A 15,253-nucleotide genomic window follows, 5' to 3' on the forward strand; every position below is an offset into this window, starting at 1 on the left:
TGAACGCACTATGAGAAGACTCATCAATCTGCTCCGGCAGTCCCGGGCCTAATGTACCAACACAGAATGCCTTCGGGAATTGCCAGGGCCCTCCAGCTGGCTTATATGGCTAGAATAGGAAAATTGATTTGGTTGTTTACTGATTTTTTTAATTACCATTAAAAATTTCTGATGGTAATACTTTAAATAAACATGATTGATTAATATTTTTAAAAGAGGTAAAACACTCAGAGACCTAGAAAACCATGGATGGGTTCCTCTTTAGTCAACTGGAGCCACAAAAATGTCAGAATCACACAGCCAATCAGAATTCACCTGAAACCAGACACTACAGAAATGGTCTCATTTACATAGAAAGAAGTGGCTGATGGGAAAGGATAAGCAAAGTTGCTCAGCACGACCATGAAAGGACTCTTCACAACTGGGCATAGTGACTCCAAGTGCCAATTTCAGTGCTTGGGATAAAGAAGTAGGTAGATTCCTGTAGGATCAAGGCCACCCTGTTTCACCCAGCAAGTCCATGATGTTTAGTTCTGCCAGATTATACTGAGAGGTCCCGTTTTTTCCCTTTTTTTTTTTTTTTCATACTTTTTACTTGTGTGAGTATATTGTAGCTATCTTCAAACACACCAGAAGAGGGCGTCAGGTCCCATTGCAGATGGCTGTAGGTAGCCATGTGGTTGTTGAGATTTGAACTCAGGATCTCTGGGAGAGCAGTTGGTACTCTTAATCCCTGAACCATCTCTCCAACCCCTGACAGATCCTGTGACAACATACTGACTAAAACGCTTTATACATTCCTTCAAAGGGTTAATATTTCCAGGCTTGAATGACAATGGTGCATTATAACTTAGATGAAGTATTTCATAAGTGACACTGGTCTCAGATATTGAAGTGGTGAGTAAACGATCAGAAATAGAGGACGCCGCAGGCCACTGGATATCTATGCAGGATAGCAGTAGATGTAGTTGCACTTTTTACATAAAACACACAGAGCTTTCCAAACCTATTTATTTTTATTTTAGTTTGTTTAAGATTTATGACGTATACAGCATTCTGCCTGCATGCATGCTTACAGGCCAGAAGAGGGCGCCAGATCTCACTCTAGATGGTTGTGAGCCACTGTGTGGTTAATGGGAATTGAACTCCAGACCTCTGGAACAGTAGCCAGTATTAACTGTGGAACCACCTCTCTGGCACCATTACTTCTATTCTAATCTGCCTGATGTCTCCAGTAATTTCCTTATGAATGTTCTCTTGGTATGATAAAGTTTGATTTTAACCTGTGCACTCAGAAGGGACACACATCTGCAATGACATGTTCATTTGGGGTTTTGCATTTTGTAATCCAAGATCTTTTTGTTTGTATTTAGCATGGAACTATCTATGTAAACAAGGATGTTCTCCTCCCTGCCTCTGCCCTCCTGCTTGAACTCTTGAAGTAACAGTGGACCACCACCATGAAAGGCACTTTCTTCTTTGTGTCCTAAATCCACAAACAAGCAATTATGTTTGTTACTAGGGCATACTAGGGCATTATGAAATATGCTATCACCTTAGATGGTTCATGACATGGCGTATAGATTAACAACTTGTAGCTGGGTATTTCGAGGCATTGTTCCATTGGACTAGACAGAAGACTCTGGCATGAATTTTCTACACTTGATCTTAGCCAAAAGGCTGAGAAGCGATGAATTTTCTAATGGTGTTATGTGCCCTATCATTTTTCTGAAAGTCCTTTGGACTTATGCCAGAGTGAGGGATGTGCACGAATCTCACTGGAAATTAAGTGTCCGTTTCCTTTAAGGCTGAGGTTGGGTTTCTTTTGAGAGTGGAGTGCTTGTGACTGGGATGATTCAGGTCTCCTCCAGCCAAGGCAACTGTGGGAGGAGACATCCCTCAGGTGCACTGAATTCTCACTTCCACAAGGTGGCAGCCCATACCTAGCAATCCATATCCACATTTCTTCAGGACAAACACATAAGGGCCATTTGGCTAGAAGGGGTCAGAACAACACCACTCTTCTGTTCCCCTTTTATTGAGCAGTAAGTGGTGATCGCCCTTAGAGACAGCAGACTGCTGTGGTCAGAATGGAGGAAGGTGATAATTTAAGGCCTGTCACTGTAGGAATGAAAAGTTGACATTTTTATCTGCAGATAGTATAATAACATTTATGAAACATTTATGAAAATTCCAAGGATATAATCATTAAGGAAAAATTTCAAGCTGATTGCCCATTAATTATTATATATCAATTGTATAAAAAAATCAAAGAAAAGCTATTGCTAAGGAGTACTGATCAAAAAGACTGCATATTTTTATTTTTTCATTTTAATTTGGTTTCAAACAGTGTGTGTGTGTTCCTACATTTTAAACTGATGTGAACAAAGAGAAACTGTCCAGAGGGATAAAAAGAAATGATAGAAGAGGTAAGGAAAGGAAGGACAATGGTATTGAGAGGCAGAGATAGGCACAATATATGGTATATACATATATGAAAATTAGACACACACACACACACACACACACACACACACACACGTGCAATAGCAGCAAGGTACTCAGCAGGTAAAGAACTTGCTGCACTAGTGTGATTATCTGAGTTCAATACCTGGGACCCATGGTAGAAACATGAACTGAAAATTGTAGCACGTATGTGCACAGACACACACACATATCCACTGACAAAGAAAACTTTGAAAATTATAAGCATTTGACTTTAGAGGCAGAAGGATCAGGAGTTGGAAATGAGGTCACCCCAACATTCACTCACCTCAGAAAACCCAAGAACCGAGATTGAGCTAAGCTAATGAGTCCGATTAAAGTGAGGCAAATGTAAGAAAAAAGAATTTTAATGTGCAAGTATGCATGGCATAAACCACAACAAATATTAGGTTAGAAATATCAAATTGCGGGCTGGAGAGATGGCTTAGTGGTTAAGAGCACTGACTGCTCTTCCAGAGGTCCTGAGTTCAAATCCCAGCAACTACATGGTGGCTCACAACCACCTGTAATGAGTTCTGATGCCCTTTCTGGTGTGTCTGCAGACAGCTACAGTGCACTTATAATAAATAAATGTTAAAAAAAATGGCTGGAGAGATGGCTCAGAGGTTAAGAGCACTGTCTGCTCTTCCAGAGGTCCTGAGTTCAATTCCCAGCAACCACATGGTGGCTTTCAACCATCTATAATCAGGTCTGGTGCCCTCTTCTGGCCTGCAGGTGCATACATGCAGGCAGAAAGCTGTATGATATATACATAATAAATAAATAAATAAATAAATAAATAAATAAATAAATAAATAAATGTTAAAAAATATCAAATTGCTGGTCCTTTATATTAGTTGAAAGAAAGAAAGTAACAAAGAAGCAAAAAAAAAGAGGGAAAAAAGAAACTAAACGACAAACTTATGAAGGGAGGTAGAAGCCATCAAAATGAGGGCAGGGAGTGAAAGAAAATGGGCGGGGTGCCATGCTTGAAGGAGGAAAAGACTCTCTGCTCTGATGAAGCTGACAAAGGTGGTGCCTGCAGGTCCTTCACAGGCGCTTTGACCCTGCCGGCTCAGCTTAGGCACAGTTGTTTGTCCTCTTGGATCCTGTGCGGATTCCAGGTAAGGCGGGCAGTGGGAGAGCCAGGTCTCCAGCTAACTGGCTAAGCTGCTGTGCTTCAGAGCACAGGGTGCTTTGTTGCAGCTTTGCAGGAGCTCCTGAGTCTGCACAGCCGCTGCACAATGTTTCCACCACACTCCTGCTTTCCTCCCCTGTGAAATCCCCTCTGGAGTCATGTTTGCTGCTTGCTGTGTACTGAACTGCTGCCAAAGAAAAACAAGCTCGTTCCTGAAGAACTATTGCTGAACAGGTCCTCTTCCCCCATATCCTAATAACTTTTCTCTTCCATTACCTATGATGTGGGCTACTTATTAAAAGTAGTTTGCAAAAAACTTTGCCTCCATCCTGCTGTAGTAGAAATAAGAAAAAAGCAAGCAGGTCCTTTTGTACAAAATACTTTATCAGAGGTCTTAAGCTCCTCAGGCTTCCTCAAAGAAGCTCTGAAGGCAATTTTAGGAAGTATCTAATAATATTGCATGTGATAAAAGAAGAGAGGCACTTGGGTCAACTAAAATCCAACTTTATTAGTCTGGTCTCTTAGTCTTCAGTGCATCTATCCAGGCTCTTCTGGCTTTTAGAGTCTCTAGCAAGAAGTGATGTGTAATTCTCATGGGAGGACTGACTGTGTATGTTACCAGTACTTTTACCCTTGCAGCTTTTATTACACTTTATTTGTTCTCCATGTTTCCTGTCTTAGGTAATATATGCCCAGGGGAATTTCTTCGCGACTCCAGTCTGTTTCATACTGTGTGCTCCTTTTACTTTGATAAGACTCTTGCTTAAGTTAAGGACATTTTCTTCTATGATTTCGGTTGAGAATGGTTTTTTTTCTTGTTTTTGGTTTTTATTTTTGTTTTTTTTTTGTCTTATTTGCCTTTGACCCAAGTTTATTTTCATCCTTCCTTCAGACACACCAGAAGAGGGCATCAAATCTCTTTACAGATGGTTGTGAGCCACCATGTGGTTGCTGGGAATTGAACTCAGGACCTCCGGAAGTGTAGTCGGGTGCTCTTAACCGCTGAGCCATCTCTCCAGCCCATATTTTCATCCTTCCTATATACTTTATTGTCTTTATCATTTTATGATTATATTTGTTATTTAGCAGAAAAATCCTACTTCTTGCATGTTTTCTCCCAGGATTCTCTTCCTTCCTTCCTTCCTTCTTCCCTCCTTCCTTCCTTCCTTTCTTCCTTTGCTTTTCCTTTATTCCTTTCCCCCCTCCACTCTTTTCCTCCCTTTGGATTTAAGATTTCCTCTATCTACGTATCCATTCCTTCTATCATCTCTTCAATGCCTGAGGTTCTCTATTCCATCTGTTGGAGTCTGTTATTAAGGTCTGCCTCTGAGAGACTATTTGAGTTCCTACATTTTACTCATCCACACCTCTCTGTTTAGGATTTCTTTATTCATTTCCTTCCACAGTTATTGTTTTCACACATTTCTTTACTTTCTCTTTAAAGGCCTCTCCCATATGTGCAAATGCTGTTTTGCAGTCTTTTTTTTATTCTTGTTCTTCAGTCATGTTGACATATTCAGGGCCTTCTGTCATAGTGTTGATGGGCTCTAATAGAGATTTGAATGCCCTGGCTGTTACTGGTTGTGATTCTATGCTGGTCTGTAGTTATTTGGGCTTGGGAAGATTGTAATTCTAGGTGCTGAATCTGCTTTTGTGTGTAGAAAGTATTTGATCCCAACCATGGATTTCTGCCTATCCTTTGCCCAGTTAGTTTCTGGATAAAAGATTCACACTAGCTTTATATCTATGATAATCCTTAATCAGCACAAGAGCTGGGCAGATAGCTATCCTCTATACTATTATGCATATTTTTCCAATAATTCCGTTATATAATTTGCCATGGTTTTGTCTGGGATGCTTTAAACTCCAATTAGACCACTCACATGGCCATTATTTAAAGATTCTTACCTCATGGTGGCTTCTCCTCTATTTATGTTCTTCTTTCTACCCCTGTCTGTCATGGTCTCCTCCCATCCCCAAGCTGGGAACACCAGGGAACACCTGTCTTAATTCTGTACAGCTTTTGACTATAGGCATTTTAATTTACAATTCAGAAATAACTTGGTGGTAAGGTCACATAAGAGTATGCATTGGTGTTTTCTTTCTTTCATTTGCTGTTGTTATTGTTGCTGCTGCTCCTGTTTTTATTTTGTCTTTTTTTTTTTTTTTTTTGAGAGCTGAGAACCATATCCAGGGCCTTACGCTTGTTAGGCAAGTGCTCTACCACTGAGCTAAATCCCCAACCCCGTTGCTGCTGTTTTTAATTTGTCTTTGTTGGTTTGGTTGGTTGGTTGGTTTTTGAGACAGTGTTTTTCTACTGTACTAGCATTTTCAAAAGCCAGTTGCTTGATTAAGATATCTGGGGTCAGAGAAAGGCCTGAGTGTTAGTATTCTGCTAGCAGCCTTCTGATGGAGAACTCACAACTCCTACAGCACCACACCTGCTTAGAGGGTGACACGTCCCCACCTAAAGATATTGAACTAAACATCTGAACCTATAAGCCAGCCCCAATTAAATGTTGTCCTTTATAAAACTTACTTTGGTCATGCTATATGTTCTCAGCAGTAAAACCCTAACTTCACGGTCCTCTGAAGGATCATTTCCCCAATGTAGGGGACTGCCAGGGTGTTGAGGGCACATAATTTAGGGCAAACATAGTCATGAGCCTATTGAGTAGCGCTGACCTTAAGTATTAAATTATCATTTTCAGTTCTGTAATAGCTGCCAACTGTAGGCTGGATACAACGGGGGCTAGAATGCCATATACATCTAGTATAGGGCAAAGGGAAGGAGCATCATCCAGTCCCACCAGTCTCTAAGGCTAATTTAGTTAAGGTCTAATTTAGAGTTCTATTTATCCTTTCTACCTGCCCTTAGCTGTGGGGATGATATGCATAATGAAGCTTCCAATTTGTCCCCAAGATCTTAGTCAGTCACTGACATTTCTGAAATATGAAGGCAGGCCCATTATCTTGTCCTATTACTTTAGGTGCTTCAAATCTGGGAAAATCTCTTCTAGTATCTCTATCCGTCTATCCAGGAGGAAATGTCCACAAAAACCAGCAGGTATTTTGAGCCATGTCTTTCTTCCTTAATCTCTATAAAATCAATTTTCCCAGTAGAGGCCTCCAGGCTCTTACCTCTCAGTCAGGAGTTTGGATATTTGGGGTGGCTGGGAGTGTTGCTCAGCTGATAAGCTTTAAAGTTTGTCATTCGTTTTACTCCCAAGTGAGTGACTCTGTGGATCTTTCTGAGAAGAGTTCTTGTTAAAGAGATGGATAATATTAGCTTACATTCAGTCGATCATCACCATCCCATTTAATTACTTTTTCTCCATATATCAGTTGATCTAGGTGGTTCAGATAGAACAGTATCCAATCTAGAGATGCTGTTTTCTTTAAGACTATGTCCTTAGCGGCCTTGTTAGCCCATGTGTTATCTCTAGCCATTGGTTTCTTTTTCCATGATGAGGGCTTGTGTTAATGTTATTAGCTTGGCCCTTTGAATTGAAGTGTCTGGAGGAACAGACTGAGTCCAGACTACCTCCATTTCCAGTGTCACCACTGCCCCTGCACTCCTCTGACCCTCATGGGTAAAGCTGCTTTTGTTAATAAACCAGATCTGTTCTGTCTCTGGCAGAGGAGAATCACTTTGATGGAGTGGACAGTCCAAGTCAGGGTCGGGCAGCAGAAATGCACGGTTCGGGGAAACAGGTGGCTGGAAAATATGTAAGCCATGGTAAATTGAGAAAGTCAGAAAATGAAGCCTGTAGGCATTACTGAACAACAATCAGAATTTTGTGTGTGTGTGTGTGTGTGTGTGTGTGTGTGTGTGATGAGTCGCAAAGTTAACTTATCTGCATCTTTATCCAACAGTGCTGTGGCAACAATAATAAGCAGGCAATCCTGCTGTCACTGAGTCCAGTTTCTATGATAAATAAGCCATTGGCCATTTCTATGGTAGTCTTTTCTCCTGGATCCAGGGCTTTGTTGGCTAGAGGGGCTCTAATTCATTCTTCTTGTCTAATCTGCACTCTTCTATAATCTTTGCAACTTTTATTACCTTGTATCTGTAACTTTTATCTAATATTTGGCACTAACTAATTGAAGAACGCCCTGTACTAGAGTTCTCTGTTTTCTCTTATTTCATATCATATCTAAACACTGTCCAATTATTGTTTAAACCTGCTTGTAGAGCCTGGTGGCAAATCTGGAGGAGATCCCTAACCCTTACACCCATTAAATAACCAACCTGGGTGGGTTCCCTGTGGGCCCAAGGGCCAGTTTCTTGGCCTATGTCTGTGGTGAAGAGAATGTAAGAACTTTTCGGGGGAGTTGGTGTCATGTCCTGAATACAGTTTACTCTACATTATGCCATCTTGTGGCTGGTCCCTCAGGGGAAGAGATGCCTCAACATGAGCCTACCAGAGGCATCCCCTTTCTTTATATAAAATAAATCTTTTTCATCTTAAAAACTCAGAGACCACATTTACTCGGACAGGGAGCATGCATTTCTCTTGGCAAGAAGGATATTCATTTACTGAACAAAAGATGTGAGCAGGAGTCAGTTGCAAACTCTGTTAATGGATACATATGACCACTTGGGGCCTCTCCTGTCATGGACCCTGGATGCCAGACTGCACTGTGTCTGCCCTAGGCAGAAGGAGAGGGGAAGAGGGGATAAACCGGTGAGAAATGTAAAACCTGGAGCTGGTCCTGAGGGAAAAAGAAACTCAACAAATGACTGCTGAGAATTGAACTCAGGACATCTGGAAGAGCAGTCAGTGTTCTTAACCACCGAGCCATCTCTCTAGCCCCAAAGCTAACACTGTCAACAAGGATGGAGCTAACCACTAGGCTGGACTCAGATTTTGTTCCCGTTGACAAAGAAGTGTTAGCAGGAAGGAGGAGGGAAAACTTCTGAAACACTATATCCTCTACTGCTGACACCTTGGGGGGGGGGGTCCTGTGGCCATTTAACATCAAAAGCAGGCCACTCTAAGTTACATTAAGTGGTCATTAGTCCTAACAACCTGTCCCATGTCAAAAAATTTCATCAGTCCAAGTCCAAGAACACAGAAAACAAAAGAACAACTAACACAAAGCGCCCTCTTTCGCAGCTGAAGTACACAGACCAGCCTGTCCATGCCACGGACAGGATAACTCAGGCCTTCTGCTCGAGCCACTGGCCAGATCAAAGTCCTGTTACTGAGGCTGTCCGAGCCCTCCTTAAGCTTGCACATATGAATCTAACCAAAAGCAGAACACATGGAAGCTAGATAGAGGAGACGTAGACAACTGTGGTACATTGCTCAAGTTGTCACTTCCCCGATTCACCACTCTCCTGTGGGTCTCCTCCAAGAGGTGAGTTTACTGGCCAATACACAAAATATGAGGTACAAATTGAACCACTACCTGAACCTCCTGAAATGTCACTCACAGAGGAGGAAATCTATGTAAAGGCAAGAGTTTAGTCATTCCAAAATATCGGGGTCATCCCATTCAGAGAGAGAAGTCCCTGAGCAGAGTCTACCAGGGAGTTATATACTTACAATTAGGGTAGAATTCAAACAATTGGGGCAGAATTTGGACAAAGGTAACTATATAGGGTACAATCAGGGGGGAGAGGCAACCTCCAAATAGACTGGCAGTCAGTGGGCTGTTCTGGGACTTTCTGAGGGAGTCGGATGGGGAGTCACAGGAGGCTTTTTCAACAGTCTGGTTTGCAGCTGTTGCAGGAACTACACTAGCTCTACTCCTCCTGGAAGGGAGGGGTCCTTCTGTGCTCAGAGGTTGGTGGTGGAATTTTCCCACTGGCCTCAGATTTGTTCCAACTCGGGCTCTTTCATGGGGACTTTGGATTTGGAAAGCTGTGGAAATGCTTTAAATAGGGCTTAATGGGCTATCCTAGAACAAATATGGAAGACTTTGTTACTGAAAGTGGTTTAAATTGTGTGACTCTGTCCCAAGCGTTTTGTGAAGAATTTCAATATTTGCTTAGAGACTCTTTGGGGAGATTTTATGGTAAAGAATGTGGCTACCTTTTGCACTTCTCTGAAGATTCTGCGTAAGACCTAGATTAAGAAAATCAGATAAATTGAATTGAAAAAGGAAGTCTCAGAAACACCACTATGTGGCCCCCATAGTCTCATATGTTTGAAGAAGCCCCTGGAAGCCTCAGAGTGGAATGTGAAGGTTTGTATATGCTTGGCCCAGGGAGCGGTACTATTATACGGTACGGCTCCTTTGGAGTAGGTATTTCCTTGTTGGGTCAGGTGTTTCGCTGTGGGTCTGGGCTTTAAGACCCTCATCCTAGCTGCCTGAAACTGAGGATTCTGCTAGCAAACATCAGATGAAGATGTAGAACTCTCAGCTCCTACAGGACCATATCTGCTTAGATGCTGCCAGGCTCCCACCTTGATGATAAGGAACTGAAGATCTGAATCTTTAAGCCAGCTCCAATTAAATGCTGTCCTTTATAACATTTGTCTTAGTCATGGTTTCTGTTCTCGGCAGTGAAACCCTAACTAAAAACTTCACATAGATGCCTGGAAGTTTAGATAATTAGCATGCAGACCCCATAAATGTGTCCCTACATATCTCAAGAAACACTTTATTCAGGTATGATCCATTGCCACAAATAAGGAACACGATGAAGGACAAACGTCCATGGTAGGGGCTGGAGAGATGGCTCATCATTTGAGAATTTGTTTCTCAAAAGGCACCTAGCAATCCTCTGTCATTTAAGTTCCAGGTGAAACCCAATGACCTCTTCTGGCCTTTGGGGAACAGCATGCACAGACCTACAGAAGGCAAAACACTCATAAATGTAAAATAAATCAACAACAACAACAAACAAAAACAAAAGCACCCAAAGGAGGGAAAACCAAAGGAGAAAACTCATAGGGCACCTTTGCCTGGATATTTTGTCCAGCTTTTAAAGAAATCTAGAAACTGAATTGTAAACTATGTGGTCTGCTTGAGTTGAAATCCCAAATGGAACATAGTACATTGTCAAGAACAAAAGTCATCATCCTAATCAAGAACAAGAAAACAACCAACCATAAAAACCCTATCCCCTGAAAGGTCTTGCAATTTATTATCTCTTCTGTGCAGTTATAATTGATATCATGTTTGAAGGAAACCAAAACCAAGCAATTCTGTTTCATGACTGCTTCTATACTCGCTATAATATTGTTTTATTTCCTGGGATATACTACAGAAAGCCTGATGAATATTCCATTAATATGTTCAACACTCTCATCCACAAAAGAGTATATTTTAGCGGTCGCTAAATATTTGATAAGGATACAGCATTGATAATTTTTTCATCATGAAGCTGGTATTCAGAGTTGGACACACAGTCTACACTGAAAGTCCAATTGTCTTTGTATCTCAGTCTGACTGGGAAGTAATTATGATGCCCAATCCCTGTGAGAATGCAGAGGTCCATCCCTGCCTGAGAGCTGTGGGATTTCAGATGGTTACATCACACTTCAATAAAGAAGGTTCTTAAGAGTGACGAGTTCGAGATCACTGTTTGATTCACAAGGATACATTCGATTTACTCAAAAGTAACAGGACACAAGGATTCAATATCTGCGGTGTAGATGGTCTTGCTGGCCTCCTCACAGAACCTCTTTCCCTCCTCACAGGATGCTTGCAGTTCAGTCTGCTCCACCAGCAGTTTTCTGTTCTCATTCATCAAAATCCTTACATTCTTCTTCAATTCATTGCGTTCATTCAGGAGGTGGAAGTTTCTGATGCTGAATCAAAAACAAATAATGGTAAATCCCAGGCAGTTTCTGTTTGCCTGCCACTCCTGCAAGTACAATCATCCCTTCAAGGGCCCCATCCCCAGGCATAGCCAGACTAGAGCCACAGTTTGCATGTTAGCACCAATTAGAGGAAGGTCAAATCCCGAGTCCGCATTCCACGGGAATCAAAGTACTTCAGAAAATCCTGACACTAGAGGGTATATATACATCAAAGAAGAGGAAATGGTGCATACGGGTGCTTATGTGTTCATGGTATTCTAAAGTCATTGGCAGGTAGAGGGCCAATCCCCTCTGAGGGGTGATAGAAGACCCAGCAGCTATAGAATCTTCCCATGTGTTTCTCATGGATCCCAGATCTTTTTTCAAAGTCATAGCTGGACAGAAATATTCCCCGCCTAGTGCTGGGGTCTCCTTTCTGTCAGTGACTCACCGGTAGGAATTGTTCTCTTGTGTGAGCTCCTTGTACTTCTCCATGGCATCACTTATCCAGTTGGTCATCTTATGCATATCCATCGTTCTCATCTCATGTTGGGATTTAAGCATTGGCAATTCAATGTTCAGCCTGTGTTAGAACATGGCCCAAGGAACAAATAACTGTCTGAACTCATGATTTCACAATTAGGTGAAGTGTAAATAAAAAATTTTCAATAAAAATTCAAATTCAAGGAATGGGGGCTAGGGAAGAAAGTGGAAAACTCAAAGACCACAGCAAAAACACAACAGTGAGACTCAAACCATCACTCTTCCATAGAAAATATTTCTCTGCAAGTCAGCACACATTTGTTTTGAAATAAGTAATCCTTAAAAGGCTGGTGAAGTATGGTCCTATAAAGACCCTCTGTATAGGAGGGGGGAAATTCTGAGAGCTGCATGTTTGGAAATAACAAGTGCCAAGAATTTATTCCCACAGTGACCTTTTCTAGGTCACAGTAAACCATCCTTGGATAATTAAAAAAAGAAAATAAAGTTCAAAGCAGGAAAATAAATAAATAAATAAATAAATAAATAAATAAATAAATAAATGAAATCAGACTGTTCTCTGGCCTACCTAAGCCCAGTATATAACACAAACTTGCTCCTTCCTATTGGTGCTGGTTAAACTCATTATCCTGGGCATTGGACGGCAGAGCCAGGGGACCAAATGGAGGGAACAGACCTTCAAGATCTGGCCAGGTAAGCATGAAGGAATTGAACAGTTGTGTAAGAAGTATAAGATGTTTCCTCCAGTCTGTGTCATAGCCTTGGGTCCAACAGAAAGATGTGATGACATTTCTCTTGTTTTGAATGCAGGGATTCTCAATCCTAGTTACAAGACTCCCAGAGGCCGAAACTACTTTTTACAGGGAAGAGGATTCATAACACCTCCTCCCCTCAGGAGAGTCCTATTTGCCAGCAAGGTAAACAGAAGGAGCAAAGTGCTCTGTTGATCAATGACGGCCTCCATGGACTCATCACTATCATGACCTGCAAACTGTTCATCAAACAAATCCTCAGACCCAATCAAAGGTCCCAGACTCCCTGATCCTGAGCAAAACACACACAAATACTTTCACATCCATCCATACATCCCAACCCATATACAAACATAATTAGAATGCCAACTTTATCATAGTGGTGCCATAGAATCAGTGTATAACGACCAAAATCAGAGTAAGAGTGATGACATTCAGGCATTTCATTCACACACTTAGATGCAGCAAGTGTGACCAGGTCCTTCCAGCTGTTGAAAAAATCCAATCCAACTCCAAGGAGCTCAGGGTCAAGTACAAGAGAGGTTGACCCTAAACACACAGCACCGAGCTTCTCTCACAGGCCAGCACCTGCCAAGGCTCCTTAAAGTCCAGGATGAGAGGTGAAACACTTTCTGGATGTGAGGAAATCTTGGCTTAGCAGAGAGAGCACAGACAGTCAGTAGGTTACAGGGCATAATGACTACCTGTAGTTCAAACCATCATTGACATAAAGGTCCAGGATTCGAGAAAGTTCATCCCCCTCGATTTTACACTTCTGGATTTCAGATTTTACTTCCTCCAATTTCTTTATACGCTTTTCATGGTTACTGATGAAATTTTCTGATGATGCCTTCCGAATAAACCCTGTAGATAGATAAACACAAGTGAATGTACATATTGGATAGCCCATGGGCAGAAAAGACCATTCTGAGTCTCAAAAAGGAGGTTGAGGAAGAGGAAAGACTGGAGACTTGTTGAATCCCTGAAAGAGAAGAAAAGCTATCTCTAATGTGGACTCTTAAGCTATTTCCCTCTTCCCAACCTCCTTTGCCATACATAAGCCTCACTCACTATTACATGATCCCTCATACTGAAAGATAGAATCTACCTCAGACATAAAGATTTGGGACATTGTCAGCAGATATCAGACGTGGAGCAGGTAAATCCTGGAGTTCACAGCACCATCAAACCCTAATCGTGTGTTCAAGCTTAAAGTGTCTGCGACCTCAATTCATGACTAGGGGGTTCATCCTTCCTTGTTGTTGTCACAACAGACTTAGTAACCTACAGGAATCTAGAGGATGAAGTGCTTCAGCACCCAACCATGAATGGGCACATTGTTATCCTCATAGGGCTTCCTCCTGGCACTCCTTGGCAGTAGAAATTAAAAAGCTCATAGAAAAGAAGCTGCAGGCCTGCCAATTCCTGGCTCTCTGTCAAATTACTCATCAGGACTCTTGACTCTTGGTCTGCAATTGACAAATTCCAAGGCTCCTGCTTGTAAGGCCGACTCCTGAAAGGCACAGCTCAAACCTACATCCTGGAGGAAGTTCCCCGACTCTACTCAGTACTCACTGTGCCTTCCCCAGAATGATTTCATTCTTCTGTACTTACAAGACAGGAGGCCAGCTTTCTTCTGCCTCGTTCTGGTCTCTCCTTGGTCTCCCCTCTCCTTCTGAACTAGCTTGAGCAGCTGGTGAAACATGCCTGTTTGTGAACCCAAAAGGCACTGAGGGAATCCCACAGGCAGTTGGTGTCACCACAACACTGGTGACATCACAGAAGATTCTAGTGCTCTCTTAGATACAAGAGATTGTCCAAGGAAGACATTACTGATGATGTCACTGGGAAGTTCTATGGCCTACCTGCTACCCAGCTCTCCCAAAAGCAACCAATTTCTATGGGGCCCTTTTCTGCAGCCTCTCCTGTGACCCAGGGAATATCCTTTGGCAACTTCTCCTCCAGAGTTAGATATTTCTCTCTGCTTCATCGGATGTCATCAATGCTCTTGATGGGGAGAGTTGATTACAACCCTGAATTGGAGAAGAGATTTTTGTTAGTATCTAAATCTCTAGGGACCACAAATGAGGACGATTTCTATCAATAATAAATCTACACCTGAGACGATGCACATACATACAGTCCAATTCCCAAAGTTTTCCTGTTTCCTAGAGGCCAATATATTTCTCCTATAATTTTAATTTTATAAAACCTGAATAATATTAGCTTATTGTGCATTCCTTGATAGCCAGTACTATTTCCACATACACGTCCATGTATTTCACAAAGTCAATGTTAATAATCCTACTTTTTGCAATAAAAACTCCCTTCTCTTTGGAATATAGGGGATCAACTACAGGGCAAATATAAAATCATAAATTTCTATACCTTCTTTTACATATTAAGTAGGACATCATCCCTTTCTCAAATATAGCCAGACAATTAAATTGGTCATCAGTGAGTAAAGGTCAACCTGGAGTGCGTGTTCCTACATTGTAGCCCGACAGCCATCACTTCTCCAATATCTGTCTTCCTTAATTTCCAAGTCCAGGCATGAGGATATTGGGGGTTGCCCCTTGATACTTTACTCCTAGCAAACATAAGAATCAGCAGGATGGGCA

At 41.8% G+C, this 15,253-nt stretch overlaps 1 protein-coding gene across 1 annotated transcript; it reads right to left on the reverse strand.

Annotated features, from left to right (window-relative positions):
* Positions 1 to 11,186: 11,186 nt before the first annotated feature.
* Positions 11,187 to 14,337, reverse strand: Spetex2b (Spetex-2B protein). Its single transcript, NM_001011697.1, has 4 exons — positions 14,247 to 14,337; positions 13,337 to 13,496; positions 11,831 to 11,962; positions 11,187 to 11,388 (listed from the first exon to the last, which is right to left on the reverse strand). Exons 1-4 carry the CDS (start codon positions 14,335 to 14,337, stop codon positions 11,187 to 11,189), a joined length of 585 nt encoding a protein of 194 aa, NP_001011697.1.
* Between the last annotated feature and the right edge of the window lie 916 nt (positions 14,338 to 15,253).

Source organism: Rattus norvegicus, chromosome 15 (genome assembly GCF_036323735.1).
Source record: "Rattus norvegicus strain BN/NHsdMcwi chromosome 15, GRCr8, whole genome shotgun sequence".
NCBI lineage: Eukaryota > Metazoa > Chordata > Mammalia > Rodentia > Muridae > Rattus > Rattus norvegicus.

Excerpts from the sequence above, each read along its gene's own strand:
- Spetex2b (NM_001011697.1), bottom strand. The coding sequence starts at position 14,337 with ATGTTTCACCAGCTGCTCAAGCTAGTTCAGAAGGAGAGGGGAGACCAA. Across the intron at positions 11,963-13,336 it reads AATGATGGTTTGAACTACAG|GCTGAACATTGAATTGCCAA; the intron begins GTAGTCATTATG and ends GTTCTAACACAG. Across the intron at positions 11,389-11,830 it reads CAAGAGAACAATTCCTACCG|CATCAGAAACTTCCACCTCC; the intron begins GTGAGTCACTGA and ends TTTTTGATTCAG.